General features: G+C 43.2%; 1 protein-coding gene across 4 annotated transcripts in view; it reads right to left on the bottom strand.

Moving 5' to 3' along the window:
• ANO2 (anoctamin 2) overlaps positions 1 to 24,842 on the bottom strand; it is a 343,486-nt gene that overhangs the window by 19,931 nt on the left and 298,713 nt on the right. For 3 of the 4 annotated variants that reach the window (XM_072799266.1, XM_072799267.1, XM_072799268.1), the window contains one exon: positions 16,733 to 16,878. In XM_072799266.1, coding sequence (XP_072655367.1) covers positions 16,733 to 16,878 — 146 coding nt within the window. Of the gene's footprint in view, positions 1 to 15,324; positions 15,519 to 16,732; positions 16,879 to 24,842 lie in introns of those variants that run through there. The other variant, XM_072799269.1, reaches the window with a different exon arrangement.

Below are 24,842 nucleotides of genomic sequence, written 5' to 3'. Positions count from 1 at the left end.
GGGGGTGGGCTCAGCCAAGGCCATGGTGCTGGGCTTGCAGTGACAGGACACACCCCATCCCTGCTCTGATGTTACTCAGGGTACCCAAGGTCATGAGAAGCCACTCTCTGCAGATGTTCCCAGCTGCCGGTGCTGCCTACCTGCTTGGATGAGGTGCATTGCCCATTTCCAGGAATCAACCCAAAAGAGGCAGAAACAAATAGGAAGCTTCGTCTTATCTTGGGGAGAAAAAAATATATATGAAACTATAACCCTCTGGCATACAAATGCCAAATCCAGGATTTTTCCTTTTTAGTCAAAGGCCTAAATGTTGTATCAGATGGGTGTCCTTCTGGGTTCACTTCAGAGGACACAATGATACCGGCCTTCACCAACACTGAGATTTGCTTCTAAAAACAGCCAGCCTCCATTAGGATAAGAATAACACCCCAACCCTCAGCACGCTGCATAATAGAAGCCAGCTTGGCTTGACCAATAACAGATTAAACCTGGCCAAGGCAATTAGAGAGGAATCTGTAGGTTGATTTCAACTAAATCTTTATAAAGCCTGCTGTCAAGTGCTCCAGAAAGGCTAAGCTGGAAGCACAAAGACTGGAAACACTCCGAGGCCCAAACTCCTTTGCTGTTTTCATCTCTCTCTCCAGAACCTTCTAAAGTCAACACCAACCCAAGCTGCCTGATGCTAGAGACAATTAAAATCTTGGCCTTCATTATCTGGGCTTAGGTTAAAATAACAAGGAGAAGTGGATTAAACTAAACAAGATGGCTTCCAGCAAGGACATTCCAGGACAATCTGCTTAAAGAAGAAAAATAGTACATTAGGTAGAAAAGATTGGCGGAAAAGCTTTTGATGGAACACAGTTTTTACTCATTTATCTAAAATTCTTGGGGCAGCCCCAGTGGCTTGGCGGTTTAGTGCTGCCTTCGGCCTGGGATGTGATTCTAGAGACCAGGGATTGAGTCCCACGTTGGGCTCCCTGCATGGAGCCTGCTTCTCCTTCTGCCTGTGTCTCTGCCTCTTTCTCTCTGTGTGTCTCTCATGAATAAATAAATAAATAAATCTTAAAAAATAAAATTCTTCAGTGAAAATATCCACCCACCCAACAGACGTGCTTATGGGTGTGCGCACGAGCATGCATACATACATGCATGCATGCATACACACACACACACACACTCTAAAGCCCAGATCCTTGTCATGGCATTTAAGACCCTTTGTGATCTAACTCCAATATATCTTTTCAGATACATCTCCTCCCCACCCATGCTTTGAGCTCAGGGCTAATATTTAGCTGTTGTGCTTGGAGATCAACTCTGCCTACTTTCCAACCATTTCAAAATCCATTTGTACTTCTTCGAACTCACCGTGTTTTCCATATTCCTGAACCTTCATTCGTACCACTACTATCTGTGCTGCACTAATTTTTCTTCTCTTCTTGTACACTGACTGAATTACTGTCAACATTTCAGGTCCAACTCAAACCTAACCTTCTCTATGAAGACCCTCTAACCGAGTCCCACCACCTCACCCAGGAAGAAGTGAGTACCATGGGCATCAAACCTCTTCACTCCCATAATGCCTTGCACATGTCACTCTGTCTATCTGACTTGCTCCCAAGGTGGGGAATCCCTTGAGATCATGGACATATCTGATTCTTTATTGAATCCTCACAATTTTGTGTGATGCCTATCCCAGAGCAGGTGTTCAGAGGCTATTTGTTTCACCAATACAGACTTATTTTTTCACCAGCTGTAAACTCAAAACAGATACAAAAAGAGGCAGACTAAACTGTGTGAATGGAAATCATTATACTTAGTGATGGTGACATGAGATGGGGCATGAAAAGCTGACACCTCCACACAGCAGTTCATAGTGCTGTAACTTGTACAGAAGACTTTGAAGAAAGTGGTATAAGTTAGGAGAGTCTAAATCTAATGAAAATTGTTTCGGTATTTTTTCCCTTAACTTTCTATAGCTTAGGAAAAACAACACAGTCTGCTCAAGGAGATTAAAAACTGGGGGCTTAAAAATCCTCCCTTTCTTGAATCACTAAAAAACAGTGCAAGTCACACTCATCAATGTGAGTTTGTCTTCTCACTCAGGAAGCAATTGCTGAAAAGATTCAGCTAGAAACAGTCCATTAATATAAATGCTTACGTGAACATATATTAAGGGAAGGTCACACTGTTTATTTCATCAGCCCATATTTCAAGGCTGTACCCAGTGATGCCCTTCCCCTGAGGGCAAGGGAAGCCAATGGAGCTCGGCACTGAGAGTATCTGGTATAAAAAGGAATCACAAGAGTTGGTTGATCATTAAATGGGAAGAGATAATGAGGGCATGAGCATGGGGCTCTACTGCTTAGGAAAACAGTTAAAAGCCCTGAAAGAGTATAAGAAGGTTCTCACCATTCATTCATTTGTCCATCCAACAATCATTTATTGAGCACATTCTACATACTAGGCACCATATCTGTTGCTAGGAAACAAGGATGAACAGATTACTGTGCCATCCTCCCAAGAACTCATAGTATACAATGGAGAAGTTGGACATGTAAACAAACCCTGCTGGTGTCATAGAGTTAGAACTCTAACAGAAGCATCAAAAGAGCACTGGGGCAGGAATAATTCACAGCAGATCCCTAAGGCTTCACAACCATTGGGCTTGACTTGAAGAACAAAGTAAAGGAGGCATTTGAAGGCTGGCTATATGGCTGGTAGTTAGATCTTTCCTGAAAACCAGTGATCCAAATATCCAAACTTACTTAGGAAATAAAGACAGTACGTGGAATTCCTTTTCAATATGTAGAGAATCACCTGGGTTGTATACAACAGATCAGATTAAATTCAGAAACTCTGGAAGTCATAATAGGAAGGAACAGGCTTAAAGGAATATTACGAGTTTACTGCATACAAATCAATGCAACACTGGGACAAGATCAGCAAGGCATATTCTTTGTGATTAAAGGAGACCCAGCCCCCCACTATTTCCTCACTGCCACATGAACTGTGAAATACTAGTTTCTTCAGATGGAGAAAGAAGATCCAGTGACTTTTGAGAGTTCCGCTAGTCATCAATTCAGAGTCTAGTTATAACAGCAGAACACAGGTTGATAGTACAATGGAGACCAACCCGTAAGCAGCCCTCTTCTCTACCTTGGGAACAGAAGCTGGAGCCTTCTGGGATGAACCCTGCTGATGACCTTAGCAAAGGGCAGGAGAATGTGGCTCTCAGCCACAGGGTGCTTAAAGGCCTGGACAGTATAGTCTGGAAAACTCTGCCCATTGCTCCTCTTCCACAGCCTCTAAGCAAAACTCCAAATGTTCAGACTTCATGGACCTTCAACCAACATTTCCTACACATCTATCATGTGTAGATAGCATGCTCTCTGGTTTGTAAAATAATCTTCGGTGTCAAGTGTTATTATTTCCATTTTTCAAGTAAGAAAGCTGAGTCTCAGAGAGGTGAAATAATCTTCCCAGGGCCACGTACCTAGCAATTGATGAAGCTGGGGAAAAAAGATAGTTTCTGCTGCCAACCAAATTCAATGTCCTTTCACCACACAAAAATGTAAATATTCTACCCCGATACAACAGTGTCCTTCCCCCTCCCTAGCTGTTCTCACATCTCCTAGGTTTCCTTATTGGATCTTCTCTGATCTGATTTCTAATCTTCTTGTCAGACAATGAACCAGCAATGTGTACCCATATCTTCAATCTCCAAAGATTATTCACTCACATGTCTTCTACAGCTGGTGCATTGGAGCTGTCCCTGCTGTTTTCTGTGTCCTTGCTTTGGTCTGGCCTGCATTTGTGCCACCTCAAAACATTTTATCAATGCACCTAGTTCAGCTTCGTAAAACTAGACCAAATTGAGTTGGTGGGACATACTGGTTTATTTCTGAATTTCAGAGAACAGCCTGATGAATTTCCAGTAAATGTTTATTGGGGGCAAATGAATGACTTGGCTTACTCATTCTTGTTTACTTTATCCACCTGCAAAATGGAAATGTGAAGGCCAGTTATTCATTCCTTCCCCTCATCTACCCATCCATCCATCCTCCCGTCTACTCATTTGGGCTGTGGTAACACATTCAGTGAGGTGGAAGGGCAATGAAACCAGGCATGATTGGAAACAAGTTCCCAAGCAACAAATCATGACTTCATTTCATTTATTCCTTTGCCCTTTCATCTCCCCAAAGGGCTGTGAAAAAGTCAACAAAAAGAACTCATAATTAGGCTTATGGAATTTTAGGGAGGAAAAATAAATAACAAAGAAAGGAGGGAGAAACAAATATGCAAACTCTAAGTACCCATTCAGGGGCTATGGCTGAGCAACAAAGTGTACTCTGAGTTTCCTGGCTGCCACAGCAAGAAGAGAAATGGGAAAGTGATGGAGTGCTCAGTAAGTTTTAACCTTAAAGACTACCTTCCATTCACTCATTCACTCATTTTGCAAGCACTGACTGGGCATCTCCTGGATGTCAGGAGGCTTCAGTAGTACACTGAGAGGTATGGTATCTAGATACACTCTTGCCTTTTCTCTTAAGTATGTATGGGGAGAGGGACTCCTAGCACAAAAAATGACAAGCAATGTATGCCTCAAAAGCAAAAGAGAGAGACAGACAGAGAGAGATATGACCTGTGACTCACCGTACTTCCCAGAAATACTAGAATGAGACCCTGGATACTGCCTACACTGTATTTAAATGTGATTTGGAGAAGATGGCAGGTGCCTGATTATCTAGTGAGATGACTCAGTTTGTATAAACAGGATGGCTCAGGGAAAGGAATTTCCCGGCTACTTAAGACATTACCTTGTAGCAGACAATCTTGGAGTAATGAAAGGATATTCGGGCTTCAGTGCTAATGATTGTACAGATACTCTGGAATATTTAATCATTTACAGCTAAGGCACCCTTGGGACTAGATTTACTCCTCCTGTCTGTTGGAAACTTGGAAGTTATCCAGTGCAGTCCTTGCCATCCATGACCAAAGGACATCAGAATATGGAAGGGATCTTGGGTGTCACCTAAGTTATTGCTCTATCTGGACTTTTCTACTCTTTCTTTAATAAGAAAGAGTAAAAAAAAAAAAAAAAAAAAAGCCACTTAGCTTCCTTTGCTTGATCATTACCAGGGAAGGATACTCAGTGATGTCTGGAGCCAGCTCTTTCCATTGTCCTTTATTCTCTGTCTCACTTGCAAGTCACTAAGACTTTGGGCTATTTGTTATAAAGTTTTATCATAGCAGTAGCTGACTACTACATAGGATATTTTGCCTTAACTACCCAGATTGGACAAGTCTACCAATTTGCATTGCTGCAAGAGACCTGCCTTTGGGAGGATAGCATTCCCTCATTATAAGTACCTGAAAATAAAGCATCTTGGCTCCTGTTTGGGGGACTTCGGGGGGTGTCCCAACTGAATCAACACAGCCAAGGGGTCTGGAGAGCTCTGGTGAACAGTGATACCTGGAGAGTCCAATTGCCACTTCGTCTTCAAGGTCCTCACTATAGAACCACCTCTTTCACTCTTTATTCCTTTCTTTCTCCTTCAGACATTTATTAAGCACCTACTGTGTGCCAGGACCCACGGTTAGGTGCTATGAATAAGACACAAATTCTGCCCTCAAGAAGTTCCCTTCACAATTCCGTGAATATGAACATAGGCCATTGGTCTTCAATTATATCACTTATTTATCTGATCAAATGGTAATAAAACTTGATCAAGAGAGTCTTTTGGAACTTGTAGAATTAAATTCAGGCCTATATTCTTATACCAAATTCCATTCTGTAAGAGCCAAACTGCCATAAGCTTCACAGAACCATGCTTGCAGCCCTTAAAGCAACAGAAGAATTTCCTGCCATCAGGTCCTGTGTTAAACTCCACGATGGGGCTGTGAGGGGCCTGTGGCCAAAAAGCTTTGAAGCCTCATTCTGGGGTTGGGGACAGTGATGATTAATGTTAGCCTGCTCCTGGGCTGGCATTCCTTCCTCCCCTCAGAGTGGTGGGGGTGGGGAGGACGACTACCCTTGAAGTCCCCCTCACAGTAAACTCTTCAGGAAAAGGGTTTGATATTGGAGATTCCCTCGAAAGCTTGCTGCCTCCCTCACAGGTTTCTCCCGCTTAATCCCCCACTCTCAGGTTTCTCTTTGGGGCCAGCCCATCCCCACCACCTAGGCCTGCCCAGAGGTAGCTCCTTGCAGCCAGGGCCCCCTCCACAGGCCAACTCCCAGCCTCACCCCCACTCCCAGCTTCCCCTTCACCTAGTGGCCCCTCCCCCATGCCTCCTGGACCCTGGGCCCTGGTTCCAGCTCAATTGAGAAAAATGTAAATATAATACATCTCTCCCTGCTGCCTTCCTCAACTGATGACCAGCCTCACCATTACAACTGACAGGCTCAGAGTGGGCTCAGCACACTTCCTGTCTGCACGGGTGGTCCTGGGGATCACGGAGAAGGAAGCTGACAGCTGAGAGCAGAGCCAAGGATCACCATGTCAGGCACACCAGAGGGAGTGGGCAGCTTTGGTTTCACTGCTCTCATTTTTGTTCAAAGCCCAAGACAAAGGTCTTTCTGGAATTGGGAGGTCTAGCTTGTTGGTAAGGAAGGAGGAAAGCTCACTCTACCCCTATCCCTCCACTAAAGCCCAAGTTCCCATGGGTCCTAATGAAAGTCTCCTGTGAAATGATCTGGAAAGAGGCTCTAGCCTCAGTTCCACTAATGGATCTGCAGGGTGATCTTAGGCAACTCGCATCACTCGCTGGGCCTCCTGACTTCCAGGTGTATTATCTAGCTGGATGTATGAAATGGAATGCCAACATTGGAAGAGACCCTAGACGTTACCAGGGTTTGAAACTCTATTCTTGTCAAGGCACTCAGTGAAAAATGATTATGTTCATTCACTTCTAAATTGGTGGGTGGAGGGGGCGGATGGCAGGCTTTGTGCATGCTGAAACCTGCCTTGCTCTCTCACTCAAAAATAATCTGGAAATGTGAGAAAGTGAGGGTGACATTGACTCCGCTCCACCTTATATTTTTAAATGATATGATCAGTAGCACCCAACTTGTGACATATTACACAATTGGTTTTGATCACAGACCAGTGAGTCACATCTCTGCGGAAACTCGTCATCTGGTCTAATTCCCTATAATGTCAAGGAGGAAAGTGAGGTCCAGAGAGATGATGTGCTCAAGGTCACACTTCCAGATAAAGGCAGAGCTGGAGTCACACCGGCTTCTCACCTGACAGACACCCTGTGAAGACTGGAAGCAGAGATTGTTTGCTCTGCCTTACCTTGATCATCCGAAGAGAAAAGGGGCTCGGCTTTGAAAACAGAGATGCAGAGAAGTCAGAAGCAGTGATAGGCTTACTACCACCAACCTGTAGTCATTCCACAGGATTGGCAGAAACTATTGCCTCTGACAAGGTTGTGATATTTGTGGACCTCAGTCTTCTCTTCCCCCCAGCAAGCTATTTCCCAGGGCTGCTACCTATGAGCAGCGTGGAAGGGTTCATATTACGCCTTCTCTTATTTCCTTGGCTTAGGCCCTGGAAAGGAGTACATAATAGGCCTGAGCTGGGGGAGGGGAGAAGGCAGAAGCAAAGGGGAGGCGGGGGAGGGGGAAACAGTAAAGGACAGGGAGAAACATGGGTAACTCCCATTCTTGGTAACCTACCCACTGGTTTCTCAGCCCATTACTACATGAGAAAGGACTGCACTATTGCAGGAAGGGAGATGTTTCAGCCTAGAGAGAGAAAGGCGGAGCCGGATAAGGGCTACCCTCCTGTATTCAGTCACTCCTTACCAGGGCTTTTTGGTGTGTGTGTGTTTTAGTATTTTATTTAAATTCAATTTGCCAACATATAGTATAACACCCAGTGCTCATCCCATCAAGTGGCCCCCTCAGTGCCCGTCACCCAGTCACCCCGTCTCCCCCCCCCCACCTCCCCTTCCACTACCCCTTGTTCATTTCCCAGAGTTAGGAGTCTCTCATGCTTTGTCACCGTCTCTGATATTTCCCACTCATTTTCTCTCCTTTCCCCTTTAATCCCCTTCACTATTTTTTATATTCCCCGTATGAATGAAACCATATAATGTTGGTCCTTCTACGATTGACTTACTTCACTCAGCACAATACCCTCCAGTTCCATCCACGTGGAAGCAAATGGTGGGTATTCATCGTTTCTGATGGCTGAGTAATATTCCATTGTATATATAGACCACATCTTCTTTAAACAAACCTTTGTTTGTTTCCCAGAGTTAGGAGTCTCTTCAATGTTAGTGTAGTGGTGGGGCCTGCACTAGGCCTTGTGGTTCCAGGAATCTGCCCCCAGGAATTTAGTTACCAAGAGCTATCAGAGGCATTGCTGGCTTAGGAAGCAGCCTGTCTGAAATCCTTTGGGGGGGGGGGCGGCAGTGAGGGCAGCTAAAATCCTGAGGAATGGGGGAGGGCAGGAAAGGAAAGGAGGGTAAGGGAGGGAAGGGGCTTTGGGGAGGAGGTGACCCCAGAATGAGAAGGCACCAGGAGTTCCAGGGCAAGGTGGCTAGGGAAGGTCAGAGACGAAAGGAGTGAAATGGAAGCTGTGGGTGAGAAATTGCCTGCTGGGATCCATTTTGGCTGGACCAAGGATGCGTAAAGGGGCCTAGGGTTAAATGCATTGAAAGGACGTCCCACAAAGGCCCTGGTAAAGAATTGGAACCCTGGAAGTCTTTGAATAATGGATGACAAGACCAATGCTAATGTTGGAAAATGTAACAGAGCAGTAGCAAGATAGTGGTTGGTGGTTGCAAAGGATGTGTTGAGATTGTGCCAGGAAAAGCACCAGGTATAGGAGGTTAAGTGGCTGAGCAGAAGAAGTGGCTTCCAGAGATATTCCAGAGGAAAGACCAAACCGCCCAGATGGAAGGGATGTGGACACAGAAAAGTGGAAGCAAAGCGATGTTGAGATTTGTAAGCTGGGGGCCCAGAAGGCAGTGAAACCATCCATGTGATCGAACAGGGACAAAGGAATAGTCACAGCAGTAAAGTCTCCAGGCAGAGGAGCTGAGAAATGTCTCCCCAGGGATTGATTCTCCACCTGGCCTGGTCTAATGCCCCCAAATAAGCCTGAGACGCTGGGAGAGAAGTCTCTAGTTGCAGGCCAGAGTTAGTGCTGCCTTGATACATGGGTTCCAAAGCCCAAGGAAGTTTGGTGAGCTGGCAACAACAGGACAAAACAAAGAAGAGAATGGATCATTGTAACACACCTCTGCTCAGTCAAATGGAACCTTTAGAGGTCTAGCCTCTCTGAGGAAAACACAGTTAGCTGCATTTTGTTTTATTTTGTTCTTGTTTTGTGACAAGGCCCTTTCCTGTACCTGTCTGCCCCTCTCTCTCTGCCACTAGCCCTTGAGATCCTGACCCAGCAATGCCCTCGGGGATGGCCAGGATGGCGGCACTGCAGAGGGAAGACATGAAATCGTAGTTGAGCTTAAATCTGAGTCTGAGGGGGAGCGTCCCACTCTGTCCACTTCTGCTAACAACTTGACCCCCAGAGGCAAAGGAGCAAATTAAAGCCAGAAGTGACTTTTCTTTGAGGGAAGCCCTGATAATAAACATGGTTCACCTTGGTCTTGGGAGATGGAAATTGCTGCACATAAGAAATATAGAGAAATATGTGCACTGTGAACAGGGAAGCCGGCCCAAGTATCACGGGCTAGAGAGACGTGAGGTCTCTATTTCTCTGCCACTGAAGGAAGGGAACTAAAGTGCCACTCATTTAAGAAACATTTTATTGAAGGGCGCCTGGGCAGCTCAGGTAAGTTTCCAACTCTTGGTTTCAGTTCAGGTCGCAAGCTAGGGGTCCTGGGACAGACCCCTGCGTCTGATCCATGCACAGTGGGGAGTCTGTTTGGGGATTCTCTCCCTCCTCTGCTGCCCCTCTTGCCCCTGCTCTCTTGAAGAAAAATAAATCCATCTTTAAAAAAAATTTTATCTTATTGGGGTCTTACTCCATTCCAGGAATTGTGCCTAGTGGTGACATTAGGCGGGGGGAAAAAAAGGTGTCTCTTCCTCAACCACATTTTTTTCTCTACCAAAGCAGGTGTAGGGGATGAGAGGAATTGTTGATGGAAGAACCCAAAACTGCTTTCAAGAGACATGTTTGGGCCTAAGCAGTTCAGCAAGAACTTGCTGTAGGCAGAGAGACCAGCACAGGTCACCCAACCCCAGAAGCAGGAGACTAGCAGGTGTACATTTGCAGAGCCAGCGTGTGGATGCCCTTGCCAGCTGCACCATGTAGGGCACTTGAACTTTAATGTAAGGGAAGTCAGTAATGTGGCAGGATTTTACATAGAAAATATAACATGCTCTGGACTGCATTTTGGAAAAGCCATTTTCAAAAGTGAGAAGGAAATGGGAAAGGGGGAAAGGAAGCAGGGGACAAGTTAGGATGCATCTGTAGTCACACGGAGGTAAACACTTCCAGTTATAAAACAAAAAAAAATAGATCGTGGAGATGAAAAGTTCAGCATGGGGAACACAGTTAATAATAATAAAAAAAAGAAGATGTGCCTGGGCGCCGGGGTGGCTCAGTCAGTTACGTGTCTGCCTTGGGCTCAGGTCATATCCCAGGTTCCTGGGATGGAGCCCTGCGGGGGGGTTCCCTGCTCGGCAGGGAGTCTGCTCCTCCCTCTCCTTCTGCCCTTCCCCTTGCTCATGGTCTCCTTCTCTCTCTCTCTCTCTCTCAAATAAATAAATAAAATCTTCTTAAAAATAAATAAAAATAAAAAAGAAGAGGAAGAAGAAGAAAAAGGAGGAACAGTGAAGGCTGGAGTGGGAATGCAAAATTCTTAGTAGATGCAAAGCCAGTGAAGTAAGGAGCCATGAATAAAAAAGGTTCTGGACCATACTGAGCAGGCCCTTCCTCAGCTGCAGCTGATGCAAAGTCAGAGAGGAATGTTGGAGAAGAAGGCAGGGTCTACGCCAATTCCAGGATGTCCTTCCTGAAAAAAGAGGTTTGAATTGGCCATTTCAGGAGAGTAGTACAACCCTGGTCTCTGAGGAGGATCAGCCATGCATTTCTAGCCACTGGGTGATACTCACAGGTCTTGGTGGACATATCTAGACAAGGAGGGGATGGTCAGCTCTTGGCCCTCCAAAGTCATGATCTGGCCTTCACTTCAAATGAATGAATATGTACATTTGCAAGCATAAGGCACCTCCCTTTCAAAGATGTATTTATTTTTATTTATGATAGACACAGAGAGAAAGAGAGAGGCAGAGACACAGGAGGAGGGAGAAGCAGGCTCCATGCTGGGAGCCCGACGTGGGACTCGATCCCAGGACTCGATCCCGGGACTCCAGGATTGCGCCCTGGGCCAAAGGCAGGCTCCAAACTGCTGAGCCACCCAGGGATCCTTGGCACCTCCCTTTCTATTAAAGTTTGATAGGATGTAAACTCAGGACCAAGAAAAATGAGATCTCCCCTAATGACTAGGTGAAATGACAGAAGAAATTCATCCTATCACCCGCATTAAGGGCCTCAAAACCTGGGCTGCATTTAAGAAGCTGGAGGAAGGCTCTAAGGGGGATAATTGAATTCCTGAGTCAGGAAGACAATGGTGATTATTTATTGGATGACTAAAGGAACAAAGTTTGTGGGTTTTAGATAAACAGATGACAAAAAGAGCCCATTTGGGATGCCAGGCTTGACAAGTAGAGCCCTTAGGGCTTAGAGTTCTCTGAAAAGGCAAACATCTTGGAGTGTTTACATCTAGGGCTTCTGAATGGGATGCCTTTGAATCAGTACCCTCATTCCATCAACAACGCTACCCAACCCTACACTCAAGAGTAGAGCCTACCTCCAGGGCTCACTACATTAAGGGCTTCAGACTGTTTATTTCTTTTAAGAGTTTATTTTCTTTTTCCTTTCTCTTTTCTTTCTCTTTCCTTTCTCCTTTTTTTCTTTCTCCTTTCTTTCTTTCTTTCTTTCTTTCTTTCTTTCTTTCTTTCTTTCTTTCTTTCTTTCTTTCTTTCCTTTCTTTTCTTTCTTTCTTCCCTTCCTTTGAGAGGGAGAGAGAGAGAGAGGGAGAGAGAGAGAGAGAATGCATGCATAAGAGTGAGTGGGGGGGGCATGCAGGGGCAAGGGGAGAGGGAAGGAATCTCAAGCAGACTCCCTGCTGAGCATGGAACCTGACTCAGGGCTCAATCTTACAACCCTGACATCATAACCTGTGCAGAAATTACGAGTCAGTCACTTAACTGACTGAACCCCCCAGGCACCCCTGGGCTTCAAATTTTTTTTAGTTCTAAAATTTAATTCCTAAATTAAAGGTAAAGAAATTGGACTCTTGACAAAAACAGTGGCAGTTAGTATTCATGAGAACCTACTTGTACCAAGCCCTGGTTTTTAACTACTGTCTATCCATGACCTACTTCTCAGAACCATCCTATAAGGTAGGCGCTACTATCATCAAATCTACTCTCTGGACAAGAAAACTGAGCCTGGCTGACCTTATGTGTCAAGCCCAGAGTCATGTAGCTGCCATAACAGGCTTGGGACCAGGAACCTGGTGGTTTGGCTCCAGAGCCCACCCCTACCCTCACTCAGCCTACACTGCCAGATGGAATAATGTTTGGTAAAGTTTAGTCTGCAGCCCTGACTTTGATTGTACATGGGAGCAAATGCTCCCTTCAAGGGGGAAGAGGATATTCCAGAGACAAAAGGAATCAAAGGAATCTAACTCAGAAACACAGGACTTGTACTTATATAAATACAAAATAAAATCGTCATGTCTCTAAAATGACTGATACCTTAGTAAAATGGCCTAAAGAATTCTGGGAGTGAGTTTTTGTGGAACCCAGCTGGGAAAGCCCAAGTGTGATCCAGGCTTCTTCGTCCACAGAAGACTCAACCAGAATCAGTGGAATTGTTGACTGAATCACTATCCTGAACTGTTGAGGACTCTGTCCTGGTCTCCAAACTTGTTCTTATGCTCAGTAAGTGTTTGACAAATACAAGAATGAGTAAACAAGTACACCTCTGTTTCTTCTTCCTTCCTCTGTCTTACCACTTCCCCTCTGCACTTGCTGCCTATTGCCTCAAGGGAAACACAGTCACAGCACTGGTCAAGATTTTACAACTCCTCTCTATGGCCTGATGTGAAAAACAAACTTGTCTGATCTTCAGGATTCACCACTCACATACGAGATCTTCTTCTAAACTCTCCCTACCCCAAAACCACCATTTGCTTTGTTAACACTTATCAGAAGACTCTTTGACCTTGTGAATCCTTTTTCTTGGAATGCTCTCCCTTACTCTTATTGTTAATTTGTAGACTGTCAGAACCAAAAGGGACCTTGGGGATCAAGTCCAATATCCTATCTACAGCTGGAAATCTCTTTTCAAAACATGCTTGACCCACCATCAACCAAGCCCCACTTTGAAAATGATCCTTCATTTGCCTCTTTAAGTTGTTAAACACTTACTTCTGTTAAGAAACCTTCCCTCATTAATTAATAAATCATTCATTCATTTATTTATCTTTGTTTATCAGACACAGTATCTATTATGTGCCAGGAAATGTGCTGGGTTATGGAGGGCATGAGGATGAATAAGCCATGATTCCTACACACTGTTCTTTAGAATCCAATAGACTGGGTCTGTAGAAGAACAGATATGTGAGCAATATTACCATAATCCTGTTAGATACACTATCAGTGTATATACCATATGTAACATTGGGACAGAAATGCAAATAATTAATTATTAATAAAATTAGTGAATTAAATAATTAATGCAAATAATAATTCCTCATGCAGGGGGAACGGGGCTTGGTCTAGGAGGACTCTACAGAGAAAACACTGTGGAAAGCTGTCTTAAAGGATGAGTTTGGAATATTCAGATCAATAAGGTAGAACAAGGTGGCCACACGCTGAGAATCTCAAGCTTACTATACACTGATAATTCCTTCATATCACATTACCTCAAGATACTAAATAATTTGTATTCACCAGAAGAGTATTTCATATATTGCCTGTGGCTCTGTGAATTGGTCTAACCCTTTTAAAAAGCAATTTGGGGGGCACCTGGGTGGCTCAGTGGTTGAACCTCTGCCTTTGGCTCAGGTCCTGATCCTGGGATCCTGGGATCAAGTCCCGTATCAGGCTCCTTGCAGGAAGCCTGCTTCTCCCTCTGTCTATGTCTCTGTCTCTCTGTGTCTCTCATGAATGAATAATAAAATATTTTTTAAAAAAGCAATTTGGTAAAATAAATCAAGAACTATACAATGGCTATACCCTCAATCTAGTAATCACATCTGTGGGAATCTACCTTGAGGAATCATTAGTAAATATGGAAAAGATTATAGGCAGGAGGATAATATATATTAGATCATTAAAACAGGGGAAGAATTGGAAAATGGGTCTCCAATGTGCTTCACTGGAAAATCAGCAAATACACTATGGTACATTTATTAGAGGGATCATTTATCATGCAGCTCTTAGTTTTGAATAATATATGACAACTTGGAAATATTTATTCATCTAATACTAAGTGAAAAAAGAGCAACAAATGTGTGCTTATGATTACAACTTTATTTAAAAATCATATGCCTAATAAAAAGGGTCTAAGAAGAAATGGTACCAAAATGCTAAAAAAAAATTGGGCTGATTCAAGGTAAGTTTGGGAGACCTATTCCCTTCTTTTCTGTATTTTCAAACTTTCTGTTATATGGTTGTTTTGTTCCCTTATAGCCTACAAGGAGGTGTGTGTGTGTTTGTGTGTGTGTGTGTGTGTGTGTGTTTTAATCTATAGAATGAATTTCACTCTACAAAATCGGAGTATGAACTTTTTTCAGAGGTCATTAAGTCTAGTTCTTGGTTTTTTCCCTCTTCTTTTACTTTGCAAAGTGCCCAAGTCTGAACACATACTGGGTGTCCATTCAGCAACATGGTGGCAGACAAAGTGCACATATATTCCTACACTCTGCTTTCCTAGGGCCTCAAGACCATTAAGAGAAATAGCAATACTTGATGACACATGGCTTTTAGATGTGCCAGATACTCTTCTAAGCACTTCACAGATACTAATGCATTAAGTACAACAATCTCATGCAGTAGATATTATAATTATTATTAATTATTATTTCATGTATTTATTTATTTTTACAGCTAGAGCAAATTGAGACACATATAGGTAGCTACTTACCCAAAGCTGTCCAGATAAGTTGGTCACAGAGCCAGGGTTTGAATCCAGGGAATAGAGCTCAAGTGTCTCTGCTCTCAAGGACTCAAAAGAAGAAGCTCTGAAATAGCCAGCTACCCAGACAGATAGATAGGCAGGCCAGGAAAACCTACATGGACAGCTCTGTGAGGGGTTGGAGGGCTGGGGTTGGAGGGTAGGGGTTGGGTGGGAGACAGAGCCCAATAGAAGCCTCACCCTGTGGCAGCAATTTCTGTCTGATAGGATGGTAGACATAGAGAGGTGGCATCTGCCATAGAAGTGATTGCCTTGGCATGAATACCCGGTTCACTGTTGGAGAAGGATCGGCAGCAGCACTTAGATAAAGGTAAAGAGCATAAGGGAACTCCATGCTTACCTAAACTAGGTCCTAGCCTCTTGTTCCTGCAATAGATATAATGATTGTTCTTTCTCTGGTGAGTTTATTTAGATTACAAGGTGAAGATTTTGCTTGGAATTTTAGAACCACAGAACTTTCATACCCACCTAACCTAGACCCTATCCATCCCTCCACCCTTAACATACATACACACATTCTTATAAACAGAAGAGGAGAAATATCCATTAGAAATAACAAGTGAAGGACCTGGTACACAGAGAGGCATGGGGGTCCCCTATTACACATGATGAACCATAGGAGGCAAGAGCCATTATGCAAACACAACACTGGGCCGATGATAGAGTACTGAGAGATTCTTCCAATGGATCTCCACACATTCTAACTTGAGTAAATGTTGAGGTGATGCGGCTGACCTCTTGGTCCAATGTTTTTAATTCATTAGTTCCAAGTCAGGGGAAGAGGCTTCTCAAATATCCACCCCAATAAAAGGTCAGGATTATTCACATGAAACCAAGAGTTTGAAGGCAGCTAATCTAAAATGGAGAACTCATGGCTAAAAACCACCTCTGAAATGACTGTGTTCTACCAGCCTATATACCACATGCACTCTTGCTTTCAAACTTTATATAAGAACAGCAAGAGGCTCTGTAATGAGAAATCTACCTCTCATCCCCTACACAAACATCCCAACTTTTTAAGAGAAAAGTTAACATTTTACCCAGCCCCACTTGAGTACAGTGGTGGACTCTCCTATATTCTCCATGTCAAAGACGTATGTATCCTTGCCCTGAGTGTCATAGGATTACTTTACTCTTCCTTAATGGAAATTTCAATAAACCCTTTCAGGTTTATCAATGACAGAAACCAGGGGAAGAGACCTGAGAGACCAAACTTCTCATTTCATAGATGAGAAGAAGCCCAAGAATAAGAATGTATCACCCTAGTGTCAAGGTGGTAATAAGAGTTGCTCCTGGTTCTCATTCCAGGATTCCTTCTACTCTACCCTCCCCACTTCCATGTGGCACTGAAGGTGACACTGTGTAGGATGAAGCTCAAGAAGATGCAGAGACTGCCCCTATCATTCCCCTAATCCCCTTCCTTGCCCTTCATGCAGACACCCTGTGTAAACTTCCCCCCAGTAGAAGGAAAGATCATGGGATCTTACTCATCTCCATGTACTCTGGAGTCAGTCCAGTATATGGCTCCAAGCTGTAGTCTAGGTCCCACTGCTCTGGATGCTTCGAGTGGGCAGAGTCAGTTTCTCGAGGTTCTGTCTCATCTTTCAGCTTCCGAAATAGTTTCTTTAGCTTCCTGGGAAAGAAATGGACCAGTCACCAAAAGCCTCTGGAACTATTACAGGTTAAATTGAATTCCCCCATGAGTCATCTGTTGAAGTGCTAACCCTAGATGTGACTACATTTGAGGATAACCGGGTATTTAGGAAGTAATTAAGTGAGGTCATAAAGCTGGGGTCCTAGTCCAATAGGATTGGTAGCCTTATAAGAAAAGGAGAAGACACTGATCTTTCTCTCTACAGTATGTGGTGGAGGACACAGTAAGAAGATAGTTTTCTGAAACCCAGGAAGGGGGCCCTCATAGACAGCAAACTGCCAGTCATTGATCTTGGATTTTCCAGTCTCCAGAACTGTGAGAAATAAATTTCTGTTGTTTATGCCAACCAGTCTATGATATTTTGTTATGACAGCCCAAGTAGACTAAATCAACCAAAATAATAATAGCCTAACCTCTGAAGATTAAGTGAAACAATGTTTTGTATCATCCTTAGCATAATAACTGGATATAGTAAGCAATCAATAAATAACTTTATTATTTTCAATACTAGATGCTAAAATATGCCTGAGGGGTATAGTCTTTTCATACTTTCCGTTGATATACAATCACAGAGAATGAAATTAGGTAAAGGAATAAGGTGCCAGTTCTGTTAATTGATCTAAGAGAAAGTTTCTAGGAGATAGCTGGGAGGAGAATTAATAGCAGAGTGGTCAGAATCATAGCTTTGGAGAGTTAAAGGGGTTTTGAAGTCCATACTCCATATAATGCAGGCATTCCCCCCACATTCCCCACATGGAATCATCTAACTTCTATGTAGCTATTTCCAGAAGAGTATTCTCAGTATCATTTAGGTATGGCTTCCATTCTTAGAAAGGGCTTCTGACAGTTAGTGGAAATCTAATAGTTCAAAATAATGTTTTGATTAGTGTCCTGTGTAATACCATTTACCATCAAGGAGACATAGTATGGTGATGTAGTGTAGTGGGTAAAATTCTGATCTTTGATGGCAGAAAATAATTGCTTAAAACCCAGTTTCACAACTCACCAGCTATATTTTCTTGGACAGGCTATTAAAACTCCATAAGCTTTAAATTTCCTATCTATGAGAAAATATTAACTAGTCCAGGGTCAGTTAAGGGAGCTAATCTATGTAGCATACTTAACTTAGGGCTTGGTACATGCTAAGAGCTCAATAAATGTATTTATCCTAGTCCCTGTCATCACCATCATCATCATCAAAGAAGGATTTAAAGAATGAGTTGAGATCCATAGAAGCAGGAGTAAAATACAGTATTTCATAATCAAAGAGCAAGCAATAATTATCTGATAATAAGAAATAAAGAAAAACCTAGGTGGAACCTAAATATTCTGAAGCCAAATCATGTGGACTGGATAGACCTTTTCTGTAGGCCAAGACAGGAGAGATGAAGAAAAAATTGATAGTGTAAAAAGAAGACAGAGAAAATGGGGAGAAAAGTACAAGGAAATACAAGAAAATGTCCCAGAGCTGAAAGATACACATTTTCTGATTGAGAGGACCTACTGAGCATAATGATAAGAAAAAGGACTTCCACCAGATCCATCACCATGAGATTTCACCACTCTAGGAATAATGAATAGGATTCTAAAAGCTTCCATGTCCAGAGAGAAAGATTCTCTAAAAATTATTTGGAATAAAAACATAGAATTCTCCCCATCAGCCCTTGACCCTAGAAAAGGCTAGAAAAAAATATTAATATTGAGAAGGCAAATGAATTTTAGCAAGAGATTTTATGCCCAGCCAATTTAGACACCAAGTGCAAAGACAGAATAAAGAAATGTAAACCACACAGGGTTTTAAAAAAGATATCCGGGATCCCTGGGTGGCGCAGCGGTTTGGCGCCTGCCTTTGGCCCAGGGCGCGATCCTGGAGACTCGGGATCGAATCCCACGTCGGGCTCCCGGTGCATGGAGCCTGCTTCTCCCTCTGCCTGTGCCTCTGCCTCTCTCTCTCTGTGTGTGTGACTATCATAAATAAATAAAAATTAAAAAAAAAATAAAAAGAAAAAATAAATAAATAAATAAATAAATAAATAAATAAATAAATAAATAAAAAAGATATCCTTCCAGGCATTTACTCTCGTGAAGTTCCTAGAGGATGATTTTCACCAACCAAGGATATAAAACAAGAAAGGAAACAATGGAATCTAGCAAACAAGAAATCTATCAGAAAAAGGAAGTAGTGGATCTAACTGGGATTAGTGGCTATATAAAAAGTTTAGTGAACAGTTTTGGTTTGAACAGGAGGATGGTCTCCAGGAAAAAAAAAAAAAAAAAGACATCTTATGTGTTTAATGACCTAGCTGGAAAAGTGGACATTTAAATAAGTGCTACTGGGCAGCCTGAGTGGCTCAGCGGTTTAGCGCCGCCTTCAGCCCAGGGCATGATCCTGGAGACCGGGGATCAAGTCCCACATCGGGCTCCCTGCAGGGAGCCTGCTTCTCCCTCTGCCTGTGTCTCTGCCTCTGTGCGTGCGTGTGTGTGTGTGTGTGTGTGTGTGTCTCATGAATAAATAATAAGATCTCTAAAAGAATAAATAAATAAATAAATAAATGCGTGCGTGCATGCTACCAATAATGTGTAGTGAGTCTTATGAAGGGAGATATTTAGGTAATTATGAGAATGGAAAACGAAGAAAATGAACCTGACCTAAATCAGGGGATGTTTTCCCTGAGGAAGAGATGTGTAAACCAACTAAATGATGAAAGATGAAAGAAGTGTGGGGAAGAGGGAGAAGGTGTGTTCTAGGTAATGGCCCAAGGCAAATGTGAAAATGGCTCAGAGAAGGGACTGAAGGAGTTCCAAATGCTCGGAGCACAGAGTAGGGGAGAAAAAGTGAGGAAAGAGCAAGTTCACAGCATGGAAGGCCTTGTTGGCCATCTTAGGTAGCAGCTCAGGTGAGAGATCATGTCCACAGAGTCCAGGATGACTGCAGTAGACAGGAGGACAAAGACAGACTCAGGAAGCAGAGTTAAGAAGCTGGGGGTGACCTGGACATGGGAAGGGAAGCATAATGAGGAACCAAGGACTATCCTGAGTTTCTTGGCCATGTGTGTAGGTGGTGGTAGTTTCCTTGGACAGGAACACTAGAGAAGAAGCCATTTTGATAAAGGGGAGAAGGACCATTGAGGCAGAGGACCCCATATGATAACTAAGTAGAAATCCAGGAAGCGTTCTATACATGGGCAGAGAGCCCTTCAAACAGGTCCAGGTGGAAGCTAACAATATTAAGAACCATCCTGGAGAGAAGAACCGAAACTAGCAATGAGCCCACATGTGGGTGGAGTGCGGAAAAGGAATACCAACAGTCAAGGGATGCAGAGAGGGCGTAGGGTCTTCCAAGGGCAAGAAAGCAGCAGTTGAGGAACAGAAGGCCAACTGCAAGACCATGTGGTAGAGAGGGAAGAGGGGGTAGGGGAGCTTTGGGAAAGAGTGCAGTCACAGTGTTACACATTGTGGGAGGTCAAAGACGCTGTGGTAGGAAAAAATCCACAAACAATTTTTAGGCACTCCTCCTTCCCAGAAGTTCTCCTGGAGATCTCAGTGACCATTAAAAAAAATTAATAAAGAAAGTCCCTCAAGAACAGGATTTAACAGGAATCCTGCAAACTGTATAACATACAGATGGGCCCTTTGGAAAACTTTAGATTATGATTCCGACCGTATGATGCACTCGCTCGTTAAAATAACTCCTTTGATGTTACCTCTTGTCTTTTTCATCTACTCTGCAATATTTCCATCCCCTTTTTAATGACAGGTCTGAGAAAGTGTCCGGAAGGCTCAGAGCCTTTCCTTCACTTGCACTCCACAGGCTCACCCCAAGACCAGGGTGATTGTCACACCTGAGGCCTTCTTGCCACAGGACTCTGGGCCCCAGGCAGCTCTCCATAGACCCAGGCTTCACAGGCCTCAAGTCTCATTAGGGAAAACAGAACCAAGCCCTACATAAGCCAAAGAAGAGGAACACGGCACTGTCTGAGCTATGTATCCCTTTCCTTGACACCCGACAAGGTTCAAATTTGTTCCTTAAACTTCTGATTCATGGCCAGATTCCTCTGTCTTGGAGAACACAGACCTCCTTCACCTGTAATGGCTTTAAAGAGAGACTGTTTTATGTCTTGAAATGTAATATTTATCACATTTATTGAGAAAGAAAAAGCAGAGAGTTTATAAAATCTTACTGGCCGTGTCCAGGGTACATTACAGCTATTCTGGGATGTGATCTGGTGTTTTTAGTAAGAATAGGGATGGGGGACACTTCGCTAGTGGAAGTATTCATACATTTGCTCTGTCTGTCTCAGACTTCATCCAGGAGAGAATCTGGCATTTGAAAAAGACTGCATTTTACCTTTTATCAAAAAAAAAATTCCATCTTTCTTAATGATAAAAGAAAGGACCATTTTCAATTTTGCTTCAAGGATAACTGGAGCTGAGTTTCAGATAAAATTATACTGAGAAGTTGGGATGTGGGGGCCATATTTCAGGGGCACCATACAATCTGGATCCAAAGTCTATCTTGCACAAACACATGTGGGAAAGGCGGGGTGTGTGGGGCAGCAGCAGGAGGCGGGTATGGAAACCCCCATCAGGGGACTTGGGCAGTATAGCACGAGATCCGATTCTGCCCGCCATGTCTGAAGTCATCTCAGATGGAGCTGCCGATGAGCATTGTTCTGGGGCCTGTAATGTTTAAAACCATCCAGCTCCTCTCTGGAAATCATCTGTCACAACTGTGTCAGGCCCCAGGAGCCTGGGGTTGCTGAGTAGGGAGAGTCCAAGGCCAGATCACGCAATGCAGTTTTATTTATTATCATGTCCTCAATTAGTCGCAGAGCTGCCTTTAAAGAGCCTATTGCCCCCAGTTTTACTGCCTCCCTTGGAAGCACATTGCTTTTCCATCTCCAGGCCCTGAATCAAGCCTAGCCAAGATGGGACTGCTGCTGCCTGGTGGAAGGTGCCTGGACAAAGCTGGGCTTCTGCATGGCCCTGTAGATTTTGAGGCCTATCTGGCACCAACCAGATTTAGGGGTAGCAATGGAGATTCTGAGCAAGCTGGTAAAGCTCATCCAGGTCCCACAGGGCATCTGTACAGTATCCATGGACATGGCCCACATTGTACCAGCCTTCTGGAAACCTGTGGGATGAACAGGTGATAATATTGCTCTAAAGCAACATTTCTTGAGCAACAGACACATTCCAATAGCAGTTCTTTTGACACTTTGGAGGGCTCTATACTTGGTCTTCATCTCATTAGATCATCTGGGAGAGTTCTTTCCTTTCCTGCTCTCATTCAGTCCCTTTGATGGCAGTCAAGGAAAAACCCCCAGTCTGCTGCTGGCATGTCTTTAACAACTCCCCAGCGCCTGTGCGGCTTCCTCTATAACAAGGAGAATGCAGATCCTAGGCTGATGTTATCGTTTGTCTAATAATGTTTACTTTTTATCGTGTTGCTTTCTACTGCAATTTGCTATTCATGGTCACTGGCAGTGTTTGTTTTCCATTTTCAAAAATGTTATGAATTTAAACAAAAAGTGAGTTGGTTTAGAGGAAATTAATATGCAAACAGCTGTTTAGGTAGGTATGGAGAAAACAACTTCAAAAGTTGGCTCACAAATCACTGAAGATTGGGAAACAATGTTCTACGAGAAGCCTACTGGACTGTTAAGATTCTCAAGGGCAACAAAATTGTGGTTATCGTACTTTCTGCAAGACACACACACACACACACACAGAATCTAAGAAGAATATTTTGTCCTTGTGAAGAGGAATAAATCACAGCTGATTACCTGGCTTACTGATAAAAGTCAATTGGTCTTTAACATTTCAAAATTTTCTTTGGAAGAATCTTAGAAAATTCCTTTCAGAAGTAGAGGATAAACAACTTCTAGCTGTATAATCTTATATTTTTACCCTGAGTATGATCACCTATCTAACTCCTCAGACTTGCCTCTGTTTTTAAAAATCAAATCTGGCCTCTAAGACTAATATTTATCTCCCCTGAGGGGAAAGCATCTGAAGGCATGTAAGCCAAAGGCCATTAGGCCCCGAACAGAAGAGAAAAACAGTGTTCCTGACTTGGTCTTTTCAATCTCATTCTTGGACTTGCAACACTCACAAAGCATCACTTACAAACAAAAAGGTAATGACGCTTAGTCACCTAGGCTGCCTAGAAACTCTAAGAATGGTTCTTCCTTTTTTGGAGTCCATATTTTCTATTTTCCAGACAGCTGGGCATTCATCCAACCTTTATTTTTACATAAGCCACGTTGCATGAGAATCCTTTTAGAGCAACTTTAACAAGTCACACAGTGAGTATATTATAATGCCTCAATTTAAACCCAGATCTGTTGGACAGTCCCTGACCTACTGAGATATGCTACCTCCATCAAAGAATTCAAGACCACTAAATCTGATTTTTATAATACTTCTCCTTCTTCACTGTCAGGTTCAACTGTCATTTCTCTTTTGACTATGAAGGACTCCTTTTGATTTTCTTGCTTATTTCACGTTTCTCAATGGTGTCACACAAAAAGATATCACCAGGTGCTTGAACTCTGGATTGGATGTGGTCTAATTTACTGAGAATGGGCTCTGAGTTGAGAGTGGAAAATCCAATAATCACCATCGTTGTGATTTCATATGACTGAACTCAGAATAGAACCCATATAATTATAAAGAGCTTTAGAGATAAAAGACACTGAGGCTTGATAGAAGAATTTTTGCTCTACATCTTTAGGGACTAAATACATATTTATTACTATAATTAACTACATATCTTATGTAGCATATGTATATGTGTGTATGTGTGTGTATATACATACATATATATATACGTGTGTGTGTGTGTGTATATATATATATATCATAATTATGTCGTATGTGTCCTTTGGCAGACTAGAAACTGAAATGAGGAAGTCTTTTGAAACAGAAGTGACCTGCAATTGGAACCAGTAGGGCCCAGCTTCAATGAATAAAGGAGAGGCTCCCTGAATGTCAGAGCTGAAATAAGAACACCTTAGAGATTAGTCTAATGCCATCATTTTCATTAAGAGAGGGGGACAGCAAGACTTAGAGAAGTGACTTGCCCACAGCTTTATGAGTCACTGTGCAATTGCCATCAATTAAAGTGTGGCACATTAAACATGCATCAAGCATAAACAAGAAAATTTAGCCTTCAAGGCAAACAGCCATGTGTTAATTTCATCTGCTCTGGAGCTGATGGAGTTGATGGGTGGGGGACATGCCAATACACTGTCCAAACATATGCCTGAGCTCTTGTCTCTCTTATACTCTATAAAAGGCCTCTGGATCCAGAGTGAATGGACTAAGTGGTAGAGCAGATGTCCAGGGATGAATAAATCTCATGTTTGCAAGCTGTATACAATTCCACCCAGAGCAGAATAACAATGTTCTGGAAGGACAGGTGTCTTCCCCAGATGTCTGAAGGAGAACGGAGACTTTCCTTTGTAGCAGTAGTGGAGGGGCTGGTCTTGTGGCTTCAAAGGAGCCACATGTGGCTTTGGTACATCTTTTCCTGGCCTGTATATTTTCTGGATGTTTATCCATAACAAATGTGGTCTCTTTCTGAGATGGTAAGCTCCTAGAGAACGGTGACCATGTGTTTCACCAGCTTTGCTTGACTATCACCGAATGACTTTCAATCAGAAAGCAGGGAACATGACACACTTTCAGAGGGTGAAGTTTCTCAAAAGTGATGATTTCCTGACCGATGATGAGAGGCTAGATTAAACAAGGAGGTGCAACAAGATGCCCAGGCATCAACATGCTTGCCAATCCTCTTCCAAGAAAAGCATACACCTTGGGCTACCCCTGAGGCTCTCAGAGTGAAGGCGGAAAAACACTCTAAGGACTGAGCCTAAGGAATGGTACATGAGCACCAAAAAGCAATAGAAATGCAAGATGGTGATGGCGGGGAGAGGGGG

Source organism: Canis lupus, chromosome 25, assembly GCF_048164855.1.
Source record: "Canis lupus baileyi chromosome 25, mCanLup2.hap1, whole genome shotgun sequence".
In the NCBI taxonomy this organism is placed as follows: Eukaryota; Metazoa; Chordata; class Mammalia; order Carnivora; family Canidae; genus Canis; species Canis lupus.
The sequence above is the reverse complement of the archived record's forward strand: the minus strand, read 5'-3'. Positions and strand labels throughout refer to the sequence as shown.